This window comes from Ursus americanus, chromosome 11 (genome assembly GCF_024610735.1).
Source record: "Ursus americanus isolate L20-20 chromosome 11, mUrsAme1.1.p, whole genome shotgun sequence".
NCBI classification, from domain to species: Eukaryota; Metazoa; Chordata; class Mammalia; order Carnivora; family Ursidae; genus Ursus; species Ursus americanus.
Window position 1 is genome coordinate 14,555,789 of NC_142137.1, and position 23,055 is coordinate 14,578,843.

Consider the following 23,055-nt stretch of genomic DNA (forward strand, 5'->3'; position numbering starts at 1 on the left):
TTCTAACCTTGCAGTTCCTTTATTTCCACATGCTTCTCTTTCGGTACCATTGTATTTCTCTCCATGCCTTAAAGAGTGTGTTGGTTGATTTAGAAATAAGCAGCATTTTCCTAATAGCCTCTCATTTTTTTTATATAATAGGGTTTGAATTAGTTGATTTCAAATATTCCTTCAAAGTCAGTGATTTTTTTTCTTTTGCAGGCTTATGTTTCTAAAACTTATTTTGTAATGTATCATTTTGAAAGTAAGTAAGTACTACAGGGAGAAACTGTAATCTTTTTTCTCGAATCTTCATAATTGCCCCAAATTAGTAGCATCCATGGTATCTCCAGTAGGTGAATGGATAAAATGTGGTACATCCATGCAATGAGTTATCATGCAACAGTAAAAAGAATGATCTATAAATCCACAAAAAGACATAAATGAACCTTAATTGTGTCTTGCTAAGTGTAAGAAGCCAGTCTGAAAAACTTACTGTCATGATTCCACCTATGTAGCATTGTGGAAAAGACAAAACAATAGAAATACTGAAAAGATCAATTATTATCCAGGGGAGTGAGGGAGGAGGGATGAATAGTTGGATGTCAGATGGTTTTGAGGTCTGTAAAACTATTCTACATGATACTGTAATGGTGGGTACATATGTTTTTGTCAGAAGTGATACAACTGTACACCACAAAGAGTGAACCCTAATGTATATTGTGGGCTTTGGTTAATAATGATGTATCAATATTGGTTCATCATGTGCAACAAACATGCCACATTAATGCAGCGTATTAACAAGAACCATATGTGGGTTGGGGAAGGGCTGTGTAAGAAGAGAATATATGGAAACTACTTTCTGTGCAATTTTTCTGTAAACCCAATCTGGAAAGTAAAACCTATTAACTAAATACATTCATACTTGATAAAGAGTTCATAAATGTGGCTATACAAAGTAAGTAACTGTAGGTAGTATCTAAGTAAAGTAAGTAAAGTAACAAAACAACAACCTATATGAGAATGTGTTTCTTTTCTGTAAACAATTTGGTCTTATTCTGCCTTTTTTTTTTTTTTTTTTTTTAGAATACCTCTAGTCACTCCTGTTTCTGTATTTATTTTTCTTTCTGCTCTTTTCTGTTAGGTGTACTAGCCCTATCTTGGTACCCACCTGGTACAAATGATGAGAATGGAGAAAATACTGATGACTTGGTACCGACTATTTTGGATAAAGCTCATAAATATAATCTGAAGGTATTTAACTTTATTTTTTTTGAGATATCATTGACATAACATATTAGTTTCAGGTGTTCAACATAATGATTTAGTGTGTTTATTTTGTGAAATGATAATCACAGTAAGTCTAGTTAACATCACACAATTACAAATTATTTTGTGTGTGTGTTAAGAATTTATAAGATGTATTCTTTTAGTGGCTTTCAAATGTATCATACAATGTTAACTATAGTCACTATACTGTACATTATATGCCTAGGTCTTTTTTTATTTTATGACTAGAAATTTGTACTTTTTAACCATCTTTACCCATTTCACCTCCTCCTCAGACAACCATGCATATGTTATCTGTATCTATGAGTTTTTTTTTTTAATTACACACTTAAGTGAGATCATAGGATATTTGTCTTTGTCTGACAGACTTATTTCAGATAGCATAATGTCCTCAAGGTCCATGTTGTAGCAAATAGCGAGATTTCCTTCTTTTTGTGGCAGAATAATACTTGCCTTGTATACATACCACATTTTCTCTATCCATCCACCCATTAATGGACATTTAGGTTACATCCATTCCTTGGCTATTGTAAATACAGGCACACCTCATTTTGTTGGGCTTAGATTTTGTGCTTTGCAGATACTACATTTTTTAAAAAATTGAAGTTTTGTGGCAACCCTGCATATAGCAAATACATTAGCACTATTTTTCCAACAGCATTTGCTTCATGTTCTGCGTCACATTTTGGTAATTCTCACAATATTTCAAACTTGTTCATTATATTTGTTAAGGTGATCTGTGATGAGTGATTATGACTTGCTGAAAGATCAAATGATGGCTAGCTTTGTTTTAGCAATAAACTATCTTTTAATTAAGACACATATATCGCTTCTTAGACGTAATGCTATTGCAAACTTAACAGACTACAGTGTTGTATAAGCTGAACTTTTTTATACACTGGGAAACCAAAAAAATCATTTGACTCACTTTTTTGCAGTATTCACTTTATTTTGATGGTCTGGAACTGAACTTGTAATGTCTCTGAGGTTTGCTTATAATTGTGCAGTAAGCATCAGTATTTTTTTCAAACTTGTTTTTGTTTCCTTTGGATAAATACCAGAAAGGGAATTGCCGGATCATATGGTAGTTTTGTTTTTAATTTTTTAGAGTACTTCCATAGTGTTTTCTATAGTGGCCCCATTAATTAATATTCCCACCAACTGCACAAGGGTTCCCTTTTCTTCCCATCCTCTCCAACACTTGTTATTTCTTAAAGATTGATTTATTTTAGAGAAAGAGGGCATGTGTGTGCCTGAGTGGGGCTAGGAGCAGAGGGAGAGAAAGGGAGAGTATCTCAAGCAGACTCCACATTGAGCACGGAGCCTGATGCAGTACTCGATCCCACGACCCTGAGATCATGACCTGGCCAAAACCAAGAGGTGGATGCTCAACTGACTGAGGTACCCACATGCTCCCAAAACTGGTTATTTCTTGTCTTTTTGATAATAGCCGTACTATTGTGAGGTGTTGTGAGGCGTATCTCATTGTGGTTTGATTTGCATTTCCCTGATAATTAGTGAGGATGAGCATCTTTTCAGGTACCTGTTGGCCATCTGGATATCTTCTTAGGAAAAATATTCAGAACTTCTGCCCGTTTTTAAATTGGATTGTATGCTTTTTTTTTTTTTTTTTTTTAAAGATTTTATTTATTTATTTGACAGAGATAGAGACAGCCAGTGAGAGAGGGAACACAGCAGGGGAGTGGGAGAGGAAGAAGCAGGCTCACAGCGGAGGAGCCCGATGTGGGACTCGATCCCGGTATGCCGGGATCACGCCCTGAGCCGAAGGCAGACGCTTTAACGACTGCGCTACCCAGGCGCCCCTGCTTTTTTTAAATTGACTTTGGATATTAACTTCTTATCAAATATATGATATGCAAATATTTTCTCCCATTTGTTAGGTTGCCTTTCACTTTGCTGCGCAGAAACTTTTTAGTTTGATGTAGTCCCACTTGTTTATTTTTGCTTTTGTTGCCTTTGCTTTATGGTTTCAAATCCAAAAAATCATCACTAAGACCTTTGTGAAGGAGCTTATCACCTGTGTTGTCTTCCAAAAGTTTTATACTTTCTAGGCTTATGTTTTAAGATTTTAATCCATTTTGAGTTAGTTTTGTGTATGGTGTAATTTAGTGGTTCAGTTTCTTTTCTTTTTCTTTTTTTTTTTTTTTTTTTTTGCATGTAGCTGTCCAGTTTCCCAACATGATTTATTGAAGAGACTGGCCTTTCCCCATTGTGTATTCTTGTCTCTACTGTTGAAGATTAATTGACAATATCTGCTTGGGTTTTTCTGGCAGGGGAAGGAGTCTTTCTGTTCTGTGTGTTCCATTGATCTGTGTCTGGTTTTGGTTTTTTCTCTTTGTGTTTTTGCCAATACCATACTGTTTGGATTACTGTAGCTTTTGTAATATAATTTGAAATTAGAGACCTTGATGCTTCCAGGTTTGTTTTTCACAAGATTGCTTTGGTTCTGTCTTGTTCCATACAAATTTTAGAATGAGTTGTTCCATTTCTGTTGAAAATGTCATTGGAATATTAATAGGGATTGTATTGAATCTATACATTGCTTTGTGTAGTATGGACTTTTTTTTTGTTAAGATTTTATTTATTTGAGGGATAGAGTGAGCAAGAGAGCGAGACCACACAAGCAGGGGCAGAGGGGGAGGAAGAAGCAGACTCCCTGCTGAGCAGGGAGCCCAAGCCTGGGATGGATCCCAGGACTCTGGGATCATGACCTGAGCCAAAGGCAGACGTTTAACCAACTGAGCCACCCAGGTGTCCCTAGTATGGACATTTTAACAATATTAGTTCTTTTAGTTTATGAGCATGGCATATCTTTCCATTTGTGTTTTCTTCACTTTGTTTTCATTACTGTCTTATACTTGTCAGTGTCCAGATCTTTCACCTTCTTGGTAAAATTTATTCTTTGGTATTTTATTATTTTTGATGAAGTTGTAAATGGGATTTTCTTTATTTCTCTGTTAGCTCATTATTAATGAATAGAAATACCAACAATTTCATATACTGATTTTAGATCCTGTGACTTTACTAAATTTTGTATTCTGCAACTTTACTAAATTAAAATAAAACTATAGTTTATTCTAACAGTTTTTTGATGAAGTTTTAGAGTTTTCTATGTCATATGTCATCTGTAAAAATTACAGTTTTGTTTCTTCCTTTCTAATTTGCATTCCTAATATTTCTTTTTCTTGCACTGTTGCTCTGCCTGGGAATCCCAATACTATGTTGAATAAAAGTGGTGAGAGTGGGCATCCTTATGTTGTTCGTGATCTTAGAGGAAAATACATTCAGTATTTCTCCATTGGGTATGATGTTAACTGGGGGGCTTGTCATATACAGCCTTTGCTACGTTGAGGTACATTTCCTCTATACCCACTTTGTTGAGAGTTTTACCGTAAATGGATGTTGAATTTTGTTGAATGCTTTTTTTTCTCCATCTATTGAGATGATATGCTTTTTATTCTTAATATGTTTCACATTGACTGATTTGCTGATCTTAAACCATTCTTGCATTCCTGGAATAAATCCCATTTAATCATAGTATATATGATCTTTTTAATGTATTGTTGAATTCAGTTTATTAATATTTTATTGAAGATTTTGGCTTCTCTGTCCCTCATGATTGTGGGTTGCTGCACTGATAGTGGAGTTTATGGTTAGATTGTGCCTCAACCTGTCCTTTCCATTTCAACATGGGTTTTTTTCTTGTTAGCCTGATATATAGAAGTAACTCAGCTACTTTTTGGATTTCTTACAGAGAAAATTATTTTGTAGATTTGGTATGTCCATGGGAGGAGGTGAGTTAAGGATCCTCCTATGTCACCTTCTGAAGATAGTTCATTTTATTATCAAGCTACTCATAAGTTAATTCTTTTGGACATAAGGATATTAGTTTTTGGAATAGTTATTTTTATAAAAATGTGAAAATATGAATGAGAATCTTTTCTAATACTGTATTTTTTCATAAAAAGTTTCTATCATGAATTCCAAAACTTGGGTACATTATAATTTATTAAAGATCTCTTACTATTTCATATACGTGTGTTACATTCATTTATTTATTGTTTACTTAGTGGGAAAGGATTGAAATGTTCTTTTATGAAGGTAATATAGTAATTAGATTTACATGTTTAAATATCTTAGATGTCAAAGAGGTACCAAAAGCAAGTGGTATTAACCATGTGAATTTAAGTATTTATAAAGTAATTGGAAAACAAACTGCCACTCAAAAATTTGTCAAAATCTGATATTTACTTAAGCCGGATTTAACACATATACCATCCCCAACACACATATATATCTATTTATGTACATATAAGATGCAGGTGAAAGTCTGAGGACAGCTTTAAGACCAAGTATATTCTTTTTTTTTTTTTAATTTTATTTATTTGTCAGAGAGAGCAAGCACAAGCGGGGGAACAGAAAGCAGAGAGAGAAGCAGGCTCCCTGCTGAGCAAAGAGCCTGATGTGGGACTCGATCCCAGGACACTGGGATCATGACCTGAGCCGAAGGCAGACGTTTGACCAACTGAACCACCCAGGTGTCCCAGACCATATATATTCTACCCATATATTAAAGTGTGTTAGAAATGGGGAAAATTTTTCACAGTGTAAGGTTTTATTTCTTTTGGAAATTAATGAATCATGGAAACAAATAGAAATGATGATTAGAAGGATTTCAGTAGCCCTGCAAAGGAAAATTTTATACTAAATAGCAAGAGTATAAGCATTGCTTTTATCCACAGATACTTTTCAAAAATTGGTTATGTAGTAGGTGGCAACATTAATCATAATAAATTCATAAAAACTATAACCATAGATTCCGCATTCTTTGGGCATATTCAGTATAACTAAACAACAGTTAAGGCCAAATGAAACATTTAAAAGGAATCAAATTTTAAAAATTTTAATTGTAAAATTCTAATTAAAATAACACTTGAAAAATCAAGAGTGAAATTTAAGATGATATAAATAGCGCTGAGAAAATTTCTGCATTATTAAGACTAGTGGGATAGCGATAATAAACTAAAAGGGGGAGGAGGAATTAATAAGGATGAAGTAAGCAATTAAATAGAATACAAAACCTTCAAATCAGTAGCCTGGATAAATCCATCATTTTTTTTCACTTACAAAATAGAAAAGTCACTCATGAGATTAAAAAAGGAAAAAGAGGAAATATATCAAAAATTAAAAGGGAATATACCCATAGATGCAGAAGAGATTTTAGGTTTTATATCACCATATTTAAAATGTATAAGAAATAGGCCATTTTCTTAGAAAATACAAATAAAAATACATTTATGTGCAGAAAGGAGTTTAAATAATCTGAATTGACTTGTATCCTAGAAAAAAGTTCTGAAAGTTTATTGAACATATCTTCCCAGAACATCAGATTCACCTGACACTTCTAGTCAGCCTTTGAGAAAAAACAGATCCTTATGTTACTGAAATATGATGGAAAGCTTATTCATTGTCTATTGCTACATGACAGATTACCCTAAATTCTGTAGTGTAAAGCAACAAGCCAGTATTATCTCACCCATTGTCTGACAATTGAGAATCTGGAAGTGGCTTAACCTGATGGGTCTGGTCAGGCTTTCCCAAGAGGTTATAGTCCGTCTTTTTACTGGTGCTGCAGTTAATCTGAAGGCTATAGGATCCTTCCAAGCTTTCTCATGTAAGGGTTAACAGGCCTCCATTCCTGTCTGCTATTGGAATGGGAGTTTTGGTGCTTTTAAGCCTCTCCACAGAGCTACCTGAGTCTCCTTAAGACATGGCAGCTAGTTTCCCCATAGTGAATGAGAGAGTCCACTGGAGAAGCTGAAGTGTTTTCTTGACCTAATCTTAGAAGTGACTATCACTTTTGCCCTATTCTGTTGGTTTATCTACTGGATAAACCAACCAAACAAGTATAGCATGAGGAAGATTTAAAGACTGGGGGCCCCTGGTGGCTCAGTCAGCTAAGCGTCTGCCTTCAGCTAGGGTCATGATCTCATGGTCCTGGGTTCAAGCCCCGAGTCAGTCTCCCTGCTCAGGGGGGAGTCTGTCTGCCCTTCCCTCCCTATTCATGCACTCTCTTTCTCTCTTTCTCAAATAAATAAATTAAAAATCTTAAAAGATTTATAGACTGATCTTACTAATGAAAATATGTGCAAAATTTCTAAAGAAGTGCTTATTAGCAAGAATCTAAGAATGGTTTCAAGAGTATGAAATCTGAATCCAAATCTTTGCATTCAGTCCCAGGTCAGCCACTTACAAGAACTATGTAACTCTTATGCCTGAGTTTTCTCATTTCTCAAATGGAGGAAGTATTTTGTACTTTACAGAGCAGTTATGAAGATTACATGAGGCAATATATGAAAAATACTCAGTGTCTGGCACACAGTAAGCACTATATTGTTAAGTAAATAAAACTTAATTGATTATTTGCTGGAGATAAAATATCATCTTAACAGGTACTGAAATTTCAAGGAAATTAAAATTCATTAGTCTATTAATGTGAGTTCTATAACTTGATAGATGAGGTATTTTACTAACCTATATCAAACACCGTCTTTTTTCTTTTAAGATTTTATTTATTTATTAGAGCATGAGCAGGGGGAGAAGCAGACTCCTCGCTGAGCGGGGAGCTGGATGGCTAGATCCCAAGACTCTGAGATCATGACGTGAGCCAAAGGCAGATGCTTAACCGATTAAGTCACCCACACGCCCCTCAAACACCATCCTTAATGGAAAAACAGTGGTATCATGCTTGTTAAACCAAGATCAATAAAGAATCCCCTCTGTCATCAGTATTATTTAATATTGTTATAGAGATTCTTTTTAACATTTCATTTATTTGACACAGAGAGTGAGAGAGAGAGAGAGAGCCAGAGAGAGAGAGAGAGAGCATGCAGATGCAGTGGGGAGAGGCAGAGGAGAAGCAGACTCCCTGTTGAGCAAGGAGCCCAATGCAGGGCTGGATTCCATGACCCTGAGATCATGACCCAAGCTGAAGGCAGATGCTTAACCAACTGAGCCACCCAGGCACCCTGTTATAGAGATTCTGAACAAATCACTTTAACTAAAAAATACAAAAAGAAAAAAAATGTTCTAAGTAAAATTACCATTCTTTGCAAATGGAAAATACCTATGAAACTCATGAGAAGTATCTAAAAACTTGTATGTAATGAGTACAGTAAGGTGGTTGAAACCAATGAATATGAGTCAATAGGAGTCCTATATTAACGGGAAAAAATGTACCCTGAAAATAGTATAGAAGTAGATATACAAAGAAGTCTTTGGCATTTTATGAAAGCATATAAGACTTACATAAATGGAAAAACATGAATTTAATGTGAAGATTCAAAATTGCCATGTGGCCATTCTTTTTGATCATTTGTATTTTATATATATATTTTAAAGATTTTATCCACTCGTTAGAGAGTGAGCATGCGAGCATGAGTGATGGGGAAGGAGCAAAGGGAGAGGGAGAAGCAGGCTCCTCGCTGAGCAGGAAGCCCGATTTAGGGCTCCATCCCAAGACCCCAAGATCATGACCTGAGGCGAAGGCAGATGTTTAACCTAGGTGGCTCAGCCCCTATATTTTATATTTTAATATAATTTATAAATTTAATGTAATCCCAGTGAAAAATTCTGATGAGATTTTAAATGCAGAATTTAACCACCTAATCCTAAAGTTTATAAATAAGTTAGAAAAAAGTAAGACTTTTAGGGGCACCTGAGTGACTCGGTTACGTGGCTGACTTTGACTTGGGTTATGATCTCAGGGTCATCCTGAGATTGAGGGCTCTGGGCTCGGTGGAATTCTGCTTTTCCCTCTCCCTTTGCCCCTCTCCTGCTCATGCTCCCTGCATGCGCTCTCTAAAAAATAAATTTTTAAGATTTTATTTACTTGACAGAGTGAGAGGGAGACTAATGTGAGACTTGATCCTAGGACACTGGGATCATGACCTGAGCTGAAGGCAGAAGGTTGACCAACTGAGCCACTCAAGCAGCTTTGTAAAAAAAAAATTTTTTTAAAGATTTTATTTAAAATATAAGATCTTAAAAAAAGACTTTAAAAAATGTTAATGAAGGGAAAACTTGTTTTTCCAAATAATGAAATGTACTATAAAATGACAGATATTAGGAGTATGGCATTAACGTTAGTATACAGAAAGAGATCAATGAAACATAATCCAGAAACAAAGCACTTTATATGAGATTTGAGTATATAATTCAAGAATTGTTTAGAATGAAGTGTAAAAGGAATGTTTATTAATAATGTGGTCTTCATAATACTGGTTTAGTTTTTTTGCATTATCCGTTCTGTTCTTGTCCTTAAGCAATAATTTTCACGTCTAATAATTCTTAGATTGCTCATTTTTATTACTGTTTTTTAAGGTAGTATGCTAGCAAATCTTAATGAAAATGTGAATCAGAGTATCTTTTCACTAGTGGCTATTTATTCTGAATTCTCAGGTTGTTACCACTCTTAAAAATCACTGAGGGTTTTTATTTGCTCTGAAATGTCTTGAAGTTCATATATCCTAATGGAAGACAGTCTGGTTTGTCCAGTACAGGTAAACCAAGTGAGGTGTTTAAGAGATGATGTGAAATATTTATTTCTAAATAAAGATCTGAAAAATTAGTTTTAATACCTCTTGCAGCTTAAGGATTCAGTAACTTCTCAGGGGGTAGAACTAGAACTCTAGGGAAACAGGAGCAGCTTAAATAGGCAATAGGCAAGTTCTTTTTTTTTTTTTTTTTTCCTTCCCCATTCCTGTCCATAAAGCTGCCTTTTTCTACTTTATAATCCTAAAGCTCTTAAGGCAGCAGCATCTCCTAAATTAGCTGACTGGAAAGAGCTGTCATTTGCCATGTCTGCCAGTACCATTCAGTAAGCTCTCATTGGCATTTGAAATCTGCAAATACACAGACCTTGCAAATTCTGGCACCAGGTCTGAAACTGGATAAGTCATATGATTTATGTTCCACAAAACAGGTCCAAAGGCCACTCTTCTGTCCATGTAATTATAGGTACTGTAATCCTGGGAGATGAGAGGGAAGAGGCCTTCACAACTCAAGAAAGCTGGCTTTTTAGAATGTACTTTCAGGAGTTTAAAGGTAAAATGAGGATGTTCTGATGCATGAGGATAGGTTTGGTTTTCTCCTGTTTAGGAGAGTTTGGCAAAGATATCTGATTGCTAACATACATGGTCTCTCTGTGCTTCAGCTTTTGTGTCTAATGATCAGAAACATTTGGAGCCAGACAGGCTAATATTTTACAAAATGTTTAGGATATTTCTTGGCCCTGTGTCTGGGGAGCAAGCAACTATGCAGTGCTTACAAAAATAGACCAGGAACCATGAGAATGGAGTTATCTCAGTTCTGGTATTTTGTGTTAGTTACTTCATCTTGGATTATCTTCCTCATTCACAAAATGACAGGATGAAACCATAAGATGGTTTTATTTATTGGATTTTTGTGTGATTTCTGTAGTGTTGTTGAGCAGGTATTTCTTATAGTGTTTTTATCCTGTTTTTGTAAAGAATGGAAACTTTGCCTGCTAATACAAAGAAAAGTTGATGCTTAAGTAATGACTGTAACTTTCTAAAATTAAAGTTCTAAGGCAATGATAGAAGAAATGAATAATATTGTGAGTTCTGTGCTAATAAACTGGGACCTACAATGTGCATAACTTATCACACCTGAAACTTTGAGTAAAATAAGTGGGTTTATCAGTAACACCTCTTTTTGTCCTTGCTAATTTTCAGCACAAGGAAATAATCTCCCCTTTTCTACAGTTTGGTTGGTACAGAGTTGCTTAGCCCCCCTTCCTGCCAAAAAAGCAGCCCTTCAAATTAGCAATTTTATTTTTAAAATATTCTAATAGTTTTTTTTAAATATTCAAATAGTTTTAATGTATTAATTCTATTCAGTCTTCATTGGATAGAACTAATCATTCTTTCCTTGGGTTTTAAACTCTTCCCTATTTTTTGAAGTGAAAATGTTTTTATTTTCATTCTTTTTTTTGGTTTAGGGATAGAGAGTTTGTTAAGAAATGAGTTTGTCTCACAGTTAAGCTTTTGTCATAGCTTTGATAGTTTTGATTACATAATGGTTTAACTAGTATTAGTCATTAAGTACTTTGTAATTGCAATTTTTATTTATTAACTTCAACCGGGTCATTTTAGGTGAGGGCTTTTAAGTCAAACAAATGAGCAAGAATAACAAAAATGTTTGACACTTTAGTTCTTTGTTTTGCTTTATCTTTAGCAAATGTGGACTAATTAATTCTTGGGGGCAGAGTAAATGCGTAAAGCAAAATATAAATTGAGTTTTTTTCAAAGAGATTTAGATATCTGCTCTTTGATATATTTGTTAGCATATTCATTGAAACAAGGGCTGTTGTAACATCTTTTAACTATAATAAAAATCAGAGCTGGATCTTTTCCACTGTATCTTTGCCATCCTCCTATATCTTTAAGAACACAGCAGTGAGGGGCTCTCCTTGGTGGCTCAGTAGGTTCAGCATCAGACTCTTGATTTTGGCTCAGGTCATCATCTCAGGGTCTTGAGATGGAGCCTCCTGTGGGGCTCCCCGCTTAGTGGGGAGTCTGCTGCTCTCCTTTCTCTTCCCCTACTGCCCTGCCCCTTCCCTCCCGTTTGAATGCTCTAAAATAAATAAACTTTAAAAAAAAAAAAGAGCACAGTAGTAAAATAGTGTTTGCACATTTTGGTAGATCGTATCATTGTTTAGTCAGTATTCCTTTGTCCCTTCTGCTCCATGGAAAAGAGTGAGTGTATCTCCTGACCCATTGATGTTGGCCTAGGCCTCATGGCTGGCTTTGGCAAGATGTGAAAAAAACATAATATATACCATATCTAAGCATAAACACTGTATGTGCTTCCATGGTTGTATTCCTTTTCTCTTCTGTGAGAACAGCTTGCCCCCGGTGCTCTTTCTTCTTAGGACCCAGAATGATAGGCACATGGAGCAGATCTGAACCTGATCCATAGTCGGGAGCAGAGCCATCATAGCCAGTCTATCGAACTATGTGCAACAAATGTTTGTCTTTGAAAGCCACTCAGATTGTGGGTTGTTAATTGTATAACATCATCACATCACAATCTGACTGAGAAAACCATCCATCTAGGTAAAAGAAAATCAGGAGGATCCTGTGAAAGAACCAACTTAGCCACTGATGGTCTTGCATTTTAATAAATTTAGTATTTTAAAATAGCAGGTGTTTTTCTATTTGATATATAAATCACATTTCTCATACTGTTGGTATTCCACATCTAGTTTTGTTGTTTTATCTATTAGGGGTCTTCTGTGGTTTCAAACAAATTTGAGGATTGTTTTTTCTATTTATTTCTGTGAAAAATTACATTGGATTTGGATAGGGATTGCATTGAATCTATAGACTGCTTTGGGTAGCATGAACATTTTACTATTATCTCTTGCAACTGTGAACACGAGATGTCTTTCCATTTGTTTATGTTGTCTTCAGTTTCTTTTAGCAAAGTTATGTAGTTTTCATTATACAGATCTTTTACTTAAATTTATTCGTCTGTATTTATTGTTTTTGATGCTTTTGTTAATGAGATTTTTTTTAAAGATTTTATTTATTTGAGAGAGAGGAGAGAGAGCACGAGCAGAGGGAGAGGGAGAAGCAGTTCCCTGCTGAGCAGGGATCCAGCCTTGGGGCTCATCCCAGAACCTAGGATCATGACCTGAGCGGAAGGCAGACCCTTAACCAACTGAACCACCCAGGTGCCCTGAGATATTTTTTTGTTTGTTTCCTTTTCAAATGTACGTTAGTGTAGAGAATGCAACTGATTTCTGTGTATTGGTTTTAATTTGTGCAGCTTTACCGAATTCACTGATTAGATCCAATACTTTGAGTCTTCAGGATTTTTAATATATAAGGTCCTATCATCTGCAAATAATGACAGTTTTACTTATTCTTCTCCTATTCGGATACTTATATATCTTTGTCTTGCCTGATTGCTCTAGCTAGGACTTGCATGGACTCTATTGAATAAGAGTGGTAACGTGAGCATACTTGTCTTTTTCCTAATCTTAGAGGAAATTTTTCAGTTTTTCCCTGACTGTAATGTGGGTGTGTTGTATTTTGCCTTTATTATCATTAGGTATGTTCTTTCTGTGTCATATATGTTGAAAGTTTTATCGTGAAAGGATATCTTTTTAAATGCCTTTTCTGCATCTGTTGAGATGATCATCTTATGATTTTTATCTTTCATTCTATTAAAGTGATGTATCTCATTGATTTAAGTATGTTGAACCATTCTTAATTCCCAGGGATAAATCCCACTTGATCATGGTATATAATTCCTTTAAAGAGTTCTTGAATTCAGTTTGTTAATAGTTGAAAATTTTTGCCACTCTTTTCATAGCATCTATAGTTTTCCATCAATCATTATCTAGCTTTGGCATCACAGTAATGCTGGCCTCACAGAATGAGGTTAGAAGTGTTCCCTCGTTCTCTAGTTTGTGGAAAAATTGAAAAGTATTGGCATTAATTCCTCTTTAAATATTTGGTAGAATTGCCCAGTTAAGATATCTGTTCATGGGGTTTCGATTGTCAGTAAGTTTCTGATAATGATTCAGTCTACTTACATGTTACTGTTCAGACTTCTATTTCTGTGTCTCTAGGAAATTATCCTTAGGTTATCTAATTTGTTGGCATATAATTATCCATAGTTGTCTCTTATTATCCTATTTATTTTGGTAGTGTCTCTTGTAATTTCTTTTTATTTGAGTCTTCTGTCTCAGATTTTCAGTCTTGCTTAAGAGTTGTAAATTCTGTTAATCTTTCCAAAAAACCAGCTCTTAGTTTCATTGATCTTTTCTATTGCTTTTCTGGTCTCCATTTACTTTTGCTATGACCTTTATTATTTCTTTCCTTCTGCTAACTCTGGGCTTAGTTCTTTTTCTAGTTCCTTGAGGTGTAAAGTTAAGGCTGTTTATTTACCATCTTTCTCATTTCTTAATATGTGCATGCGTCACTATAAATTTCTGTCTTAGAACTAGTTTTGCAGCAGTCCATTGATTTTTGGTATGTTATGTTTCCATTTTCATTTGTTTTGAGATATTCTTTGATTTCCTTTTTCTTTAACTGGTATAATTGACGTGTAGCATTATATTAGTTTCAGGTGTACAATGTAAAGACTTTATATTTATATATATTTAGGAATGATCACCACAATAAGTTTAGTTAATATCTGTTCAGTAGGTTGCCTCAGTTTGCTTGCGATAAAAAGTTTTAAGATATATTCTCTTAGCAACTTTCAAATGTGCAGTAGAGTATTAGGAACTGTAGTGGCCATGCTGTACATTACATCCCCATGACTGTTTTTTTTATAACTGGAAATTTTGTGCATCTTGAACACCTTTGCCCACATCCCTAAACCTCCTACCCTCTGCCTTTGTATCTGTGAGCTTGGTTTGTTCCACATTTAAGTGAGATCATACAGCATTTCTCTTTCTCTGTCTGACTTATTTTACTTAGTATAAATCCCTCAAGGTTTATCCATGTTGTCATAAATGGCAAGATTTTATTCATTCTTTATTATGGCTGAATAATATTCCAGAGTGTATGTGTGTGTGTGTGTGTGCGCGTGTATCACTATATATACACATACATACTGCTACTTCTTTACCCATTCATCCTTCAGTGGACATTTAGTTTGTTCTGTTGTCTTGGCTATTATAAATAATGCAGCTTAATAATTTGTTGATGATTTTTGCATCTGCGTTCATCATGCATATTGGCCTGTAATTTTCTTTTCTTGTGGCATCCTTGTCTAGTTTGGGTATCAGGGTAATGCTAACCTTGTAAAATGAGTTTGGAAGAGTTCGCTCCTCTTCTGTTTTTTGGAAAGTAAAGATTGATATTAATTCTTTGAATATTTGGTAGAATTCACCAATGCAGCATTCTGTCCCTGGACTTTTGTTTATTAGAAGTTTTTGATTACTGGGGCGCCTGGGTGGCACAGCAGTTAAGCGCCTGCCTTCGGCTCAGGGCGTGATCCCGGCGTTATGGGATCGAGCCCCACATCGGGCTCCTCCGTTATGAGCCTGCTTCTTCCTCTCCCACTCCCCCTGCTTGTGTTCCCTCTCTCGCTGGCTGTCTCTATCTCTGTCGAATAAATAAATAAAATCTTAAAAAAAAAAGTTTTTGATTACTGACTCAATCTCCTTACCAGTAATAGGTTTGTTCAGATTTTCTCTTTCTTCATGATGCAGTCTCAGAAAGTTGTGTGTTTCTAGAAACTTATCCATATCTTCTAGGTTTGTCCATTTGTTGGCATATATTTGTTCATTGTAGTTTTTATGATCCTTTGTATTTATATGGTTCATTTGTAACATCTCTTATTTCTGATTTTGTTTGTTTTATTGGTTAGACTAGTTAAAGGTTTGACAATTTTGTTTATATTTTCAAAGAAACCACTCTCGGTTTCTTCTTTATTACCATTTTAGTCTCTCCTTCCCAATAAAACTCCAAACTTCATTTTCTCCTTCCTTCCTTATAACTTTGGGCTCTGTTCTTTTTTTTTTCTAGTTCTTTGACATGTAGAGTTAGGTTGTTCATTTGATATTTTTTTTCTTATTTCTGGAAGTAGGCATTTATTGCTATGAACTCCCCTCTTAAGTTTTTGTATTTTTAATCTATTTTCATTATCTCAAGGAATATTTAAATTTCTCTTTTAATTTCTTCATTGATATATTGGTTGTTCAGTACCATGCTGTTTAATCTCCACATGTTTGTGAATTTCCCAGTTTTCTTATAATTGTTTCCTGGTTTCATCAAGCATCTTATCTGACCACATGGTAATTGATTTCAATATTACTTAATTTGTTAATACTTGTTTTGTGACATAACATATAACCTATCCTGGAGAATGACTATGCACTTTAAGAAGGTGCAGTCCGTTGCTTTGAATGAAATTTTCTGTAAATATGTTAAGTTCATCTGTTCTGACATGTTAAGGCCTTTAATTCCTTTTATTCTCTGAATGATTTATCCATTGACGTAGTGGATTTAAGTCTCCTACTATTATTGTATTCCTTTTTCTCCCTTCAGGTGTTTTAACATTTGCTTTATATATTTAGGTGGTCCTATGTTGAGTGCATAAATATTTGCAAATGCTATATCTTCTTATTGGATTGACCCCTTTATCATTATGGAATTCCCCTTTTTATCTCTTAGGCTTTTAAAACAAAGACTATCATATTTTGGGGGTGCCTGGGTGGCTCAGTCATTGAGCGTCTGCCTTCGGCTCAGGGCATGATCCTGGAGCTCTGGGATCCAGCCCCACGTGGGGCTCCTCTGCTGGGAGCCTGCCTCTTCCTCTCCCACTCCCCCGGCTTGTGTTCCCTCTCTCGTTGGCTATCTCTCTCTGTCAAATGAAAAAATAAAATCTTTAAAAAAGAAAAAAATAAAAGCCTATTTTGTGGTATAGACATACCATAAGTAATGTGATAGTATGTATTTCTTGCTGTTTTGTCAGTTGTTTTCTGGCTGCTTTTTGGTTCCTCTGTTTCTTTTGTCTTCTTTTGTTCTCAAATGTTTATGATATCACATTTTACATCTTTTTATTATGTGTATCCCGTAATTATTGTAGTTATTTTTACTACTTTTGTTTAACCTTCATGCTAGCTTTGTGATTCACTACCCTCGCTATATATTTACCTTTACTAGTGAAATTCATACTTTCACAAGTTGTTACTATTTAGCACCCTTTCTTTTCTACCTAAAACAGTCCCTTTAATGTCTCTTGTAGGACAGGTTTGTGGTGATGAACTCCTTTGGCTTTTGCTTCTGTGGAAAACTATCTCTTCTGAATTGTGAATGATAACTTTGCCAGGTGGAGTGTTCTTGGTTGTGACCCTTTCTTCTGGCCTGCTTAGGTTTTTCTGAACTTGTATATTTTCTAGTTCAGCTATTTTGTTCTCTAGCATTGATTTCCATTTGATACTTTGTTTCCTACCCCTTTCTTGATGTTCTCACTTTTTTTTATCCATTCTTCAGAGTGTTGTGGACATATTTATGATCATTAATTTCAACTATCAATCAGGTAACTTACTATCTCTATTTCACTAACGAAACTCTGTTAGATGAAACAGCCACCTCTGCCAGCCTTGAATGGTTGGTCTTGTGCAGGAGATGAACTTTAACATTCAACCCTGCCCTAGCTTTTGGTTGTCTAACAGATCCCTGTAGTTGGGGTGTTCCGATACCAGTTAGTTACCCAAAGCAGGGGAGGGCCTCAGTCAGCACCGAGATTCAGGCTGATCAGAGCCATCATCACCATCAGAGGCAGGTGATCTGGAGATGTTGTCTGAGTGGCAGTTGTGAAAACTGGGGCTCCAGGCAAGTTTATAAGCTGCTTTTTGGGAGATTCCACAAGCTGTAGTGAGGCAGAGGGAAGGCACAAAGATAGCATCCCCTGTCTTATGTTCTCTGAGAGCACTTCTGTAGGCTCTAGCTGGATGCCAAACCTGAAGCCTGCCCCTAAGGCTGAAGCTCCAGGGCAAGCAAGTCAGCCTTTTTGACAGCATGGGACTGTGTTTCAGTCTACTGTCCATGTGGTGTCCCACCAAGTACTGTCGGGAACTCAGGAACTCAGGCTCTGCTGCTAGAGAGCCAGGCAATCAAGGGTTATCCTTTGGATTGCAGCCGCAAAAATCAGGGCACCAGACACATGTAAGACCTTCCCTCTAAGACATGCTGAGCCTCTGGAGTGCAGCAGAGGGAGAACGAGAGATAGTACCCGCCCTCTGAAGGCTCAGGAAAGGTTTATAGTCAGCCCTTCATTGTGTGTTTAATTAGAAGCCTGCCTCTCAGATTGCAGCTATGATGATAAGCTAATAGGCCTCTTTCACAAAAAGACTGAGCTCCTAGTTCTCTTACCTCTTGGTGTGCCCTATGGTGGTAGCTGTTTAAGAACTCTTTCTCTGTTGGTTACAGTCCTGTGGGATTTGTGAGCATAAACTCCACTGACCACCAGAGCCAGGTGATATAGAAGTGTCCCCCAGAAGCAGCTGTAAAAATCAAGGAACCAGCCAAAAATATTATAACAAGTTCCTTTCTTAAAGATAATGGCAAGCTCAAGCAAGGCAGATGGAGAGTGTGAATATCTATAAATGTGCCAAACGAGAAGCCTCAGGTCAAACCCTCAGGTCAGAGCCCCTGGACCAGCAAATAGTCCTGTTTCTCAGGTTGGGAGTGGGTTTGTGGTCTGCTATCTGTACTCTGCCCTGGGAGTGTTAGTCTGCTAAACTGCCTCTGATTGTTACAGGCCTGTCCCGGACCCAGGAACACAAGCCCCTCATTCTCTAGAACTAGGTGATAAAGGGGTGTTTTCTGAGTGGCAGCTACAAAAACTGGGTCACCAGGCATAAAAACCAGGATACCAGGCATGGATAAAATCTCTTCTCCAGGAGAAGCTGTTGCTCTAGAGCACAACTGAGAGAGATTAGGAAGATGGCACTCACCAGCCTTCTTCCCCAGGAAGTTTTCCTGCAGGCCCCCGCCCCTCACACCAATGCTTTAACATTAGCAAATGAGTTTCCTTCGCATAAAGTCTGGGCACCTGCAGAGGACTGCTTCTGTGCCCGCCCTGGGGCAGGTGAGTCTGCACGTGAGCCTTTTCAGAGCCATTTTTCAGTTTACCGTAGACCCATCAATCTGGTAGGTGTAAACCCTCCAGGTCTTCAAAGCCAGATGTTTTGGAATCTCATCTCTCAGGTGCCAGTCTTAAACATTAGGATGCCCAATGTGGGTTCAAACACTTTCTCAGGGAGAGGCTCCAACTTTGAATCCCCATCCAATTATGGGTCCGTGGTGGGGGTTTATGGTGAGATTGTGTCTCAGCCTTTCCTACCAATTTTGTTGTGGTTTTCCCCTTGTTTACCAGATGTGAAGAGTCCACTCTGCCAAGTTTTAGGTTTTTTCCAGAGGAAATTGTTCCATCGGTAGCTATAGATTCAATGTGTCCCTGTGATGTGAGCTGTAGGATCTTCCTATGTCACTATTGGAGCTTTTTTTTTCTTTTCCTACTAGTTATATTTATTTCAACAAAATTAAGTAAAACTACAAAGAAAAATATTTGGCACAGAGGCACAATTTTATAAAGAGGAAAGTTAGCAATAATTGATGTAAGTATAATAAATTATATCTGTTGATATTTGGGGGGAAAGTATTACCAGAAGAAACACACAATTACAGCATCATTGCCACAGCACGTGAAAATGTTCCCATAAAAAAATTAATGATTTTCACTTGAACACTTAATTTTTCAGCCCTCTTTGAATTTATATTCCGAAATTTGATGTTATATTGCAGTTTCTGCTTGCATGGAGTAGCTTTCCCATCCCTGCAAGTCTCCTATGCATCCTTAAAACTGAAGTGTATTTCCTATTGGCACCCAATAGTTGGGTCTTATTTTTTTGTCCAGCTGGCCAGTGTGCCTTTTGATAAATTCATTCCACTTCCATTTAAAGTAATTATTAATATGTAAAGACTTACTAATACCCTCTTAGTTGCTTTCTGGTTTTGTATTTCCATTATTTCTTTTTCCCTCTCTTTCCAGGCAGGAATCTTTGTAAATTGGCTATTTTTCCTGGTGGTATGCTGTTTCCCCCTTCTTTGTCGATCTGCTGTAGGTTTTTGTCTTGTAGTTAGTTACCAGGGGTCTTACATAAAATATCTTAAAGTTGTTCTCAGCCTGAAATGGTTTTATCTCTGATTGCCTAGAAGGCCTCTCTTTTATATTGATGTTGCAATTTATATCTATTTTTTTTTGAGTTTAATTAACTTGTTGCTGTAGTTATTTTTCCTGCTTTTCCTTTAATTTTTATACTGTAGTTGAAGAGCTGACACACCATCCTAATTTAGAGTTTTTTTTTTTTTTTTAAAGATTTTATTAATTTATTTGACAGACAGACAGCGAGAGAGGGAACACAGGCAGGGAGAGTGGGAGAGGAAGAAGCAGGCTCCCAAGGAGGAACCTGATGCGGGGCTCGATCCCAGAACGCCGGGATCACGCCCTTAGCCAAAGGCAGATGCTTAATGACTGAGCCACCCAGGCGCACCTAGAGTTAGTTTTCTAAGTCTGAAAGGAATATTTTTACTTTTGCCTAGTGTGTTGTGTACTTTTGTATGTTTTCATGAGGCTGGTCAGCCTGTTGTTGTTTTAGATTAAAGATGCCCTTATCGCATTGCTTGCAAGGCCCGTCTAGTGGTGGTGAACTTTTTCAGATTTAGTTGATCTGGGAAAGCCTTTATTTCTTCCTTTATCTAAAGGAAAACTTTGCCAGATTAAGTATTGTTGGCTGACAGTTTTATATTTTTTAACACTTCAAATATGTCATTACACTCTACTGGCTTGTAGAGGTTCTGCAGAGAAATCCGATAGTGTAATGGGAATTTCTGTATGGGTTACATTTTTTTTTCTTAACGTAGATGCCTTTAAAATTCTTTATTGATTTATGACAATTTATGTCTTATACAAGGTCATTTTGAAATAAAAGGGTAATCTATGGGGTGCCTCGGTGGCTCAGTTGGTTAAGCATCTGCCTTCGGCTCAGGTCATGATCCCAGGGTCCTGGGATTAAGTCCCATATTGGGCTCCTTGCTCAGCGGGGAGCCTGCTTCTCCCTCTCTTGCTCTTCCTGCTTGTGCACTCGCTCTGTCAAATTTTTTTTTTTTTAAAGGGTAATCTTATGAGTTCAGTAGACAAGTCTTTCCTCAGGTTAGGGAAATTCTCAAGCTTTGTTTTGTTTTTAAATAAACTCTCTGCCCCCTTCTCCATCTCTCCTTCTGAAATCCTGATTATCCATTAAAAAGACAAATATCAGAATAATAATAAGCCCATTCATGTAGGCTTTCTTCACTTTTTTAACTCTGAGTTCCCTCTTCCAAATTCTTACCTCCATGTCAGTTATTCTTTCTTTCATGTGATCTGTATATGCTGTTACATTCTTCATCTCATTTACTGAATTTTCAGCTCCGGAATTTGGAAAGAACTCTGTTTGTATTTTTAATTCCTGATTTGATTTGAGTTGTCTTTCTGAATTTTCTTGTAACTTGAGTGAGTTTCCTCATTAGGGCTGTTTTAAATTCTTTTTTAGTGATGAGGTATTTCCTTGATTTTTCGTAACCCTTGTAGATATTCACTGGTACCTTTGCGTTTGAAGTAGTACATACCTCTTCAATTCTGCTTATTGCCTTCAGCAGATAGGGTATTATGTTCCATAGTATTATCTTTTTCCTCTGTGTTTATGAAGGTGCATCTGCTCAAGTCTTGTCCCTTCTTTGTGGCAGTTTTTTTTAAAGCTTTTATGTCTTCTCTGGTTCTTATAATTTACCAGGCCAGAAGCCTTTTTTTTTGGTTTTTAGCATGTAGTGGTTTCTGAGCATGCTCTACCGGAGACTGCTCTCACAGTGGCACATGGAATCCTGTACAAGGCACTAATGGCATGAGGGAGGTGTGGGTTTAGCACTGGGGTGCACTCACAGACCTTATAGGATGATCCCAGGAGTAGTACCCCCTGATAAGCACAACGCCTTTTCCACCATTTGAAATTCTTACCTGTTGCTTTCCCAATATCCTCCCAACTTCCAGTTATAGATCTCCTACCTTGGTACTCCAGGTGCCTAGGGATAGAATGGCTTTCTCCAGTTGCCATAACTAGGAACTCACTGCTTTCCTGTTCCCCTGCAGGAGAGGTCACAGCCATCAGATAAATTAGCACCCTTCAGTGTTTCATTGGGCAGAGGGTTGGTGCCAGGAATGTTTCTCTTGTGTGGCCAAACTTTTTTTTTTTTCCCCTTTAAAATGGTGTGCTAGAGTCTGCCTTAGGGAAGGCTAGACTTAGGCAGGTTCTGTCTCTCATACTATTCCAGGCTGCACTCACCCGATTTTTGTCCTGTAGGGGCAAGAAGGGTCTAGGCAGTTTGGCTGGCTCCTCTGGTTCCCCAGCCCATACAGAGGTCCCTTCCTGGGTGCTCTGGTGGGTGAAACTCCTGCCAGATTCCTTGGAGTAAGGTTGAAAGGTCTAAAAACACCCATGAGGGTGCTTTTATTCATGTATGAATGTCTGATCCTTTGATTTTTGGGAGGGGGGATAAATAGGAGGAACATTTCATTGCTGACCTCACTCTCCAGGATCATCAGATGTTCACTTTAGAAAGTTTACTTTGGCTGCAGGTTGGAGAAGAGCTGGAAAAGTCAAAAGTGTAGAACTATGAAATGAGGGAACATTTATGACTCTTTCTAATCTGAAGCTAACACAAACATTTTATATATAGTATTCTATCATTTGTAAAGTTACTTTAATATTGGTCTAATAGGTTTTCCCAATAAAAGAGAAATATTAACTATATTACATCATTAAACCTTTACAAAGTGATTTTAATTGTTTGAAATACATGAGGGAAAATGAAAATATTGTATATTTATCAATAACGGCTTTTTTTGATCTGTACTTTACAAAAGAAGGAAAGGATGCCATTTATATTTTGACATAGGCTATTTGCTTAAATAGGGTACCCTTTATATATAAAATGGAAGCTTAGAAAATTCAACATTCCATTTAAAGGGAGAATTACCCAAGGTAACATTATATAAGAACATGAAAATACCTATACCCTTGCCATTCTGCTTTCACTTGAAGTTAAAAAGCTACTAAAAACTGTGACTGTCCTAGCAATACTTACAATATACAGAATTGAATTTGACTTTACTTTGTTA

General features: G+C 36.6%; 1 protein-coding gene across 3 annotated transcripts in view; it reads left to right on the plus strand.

Moving 5' to 3' along the window:
* MANEA (mannosidase endo-alpha) overlaps positions 1-23,055 on the plus strand; it is a 61,552-nt gene that overhangs the window by 33,187 nt on the left and 5,310 nt on the right. For all 3 annotated transcript variants that reach the window (XM_045807044.2, XM_045807043.2, XM_087865327.1), the window contains exon 3: positions 1,124-1,233. In XM_045807044.2, coding sequence (XP_045663000.1) covers positions 1,124-1,233 — 110 coding nt within the window. The remainder of the gene's footprint in view (positions 1-1,123; positions 1,234-23,055) is intronic.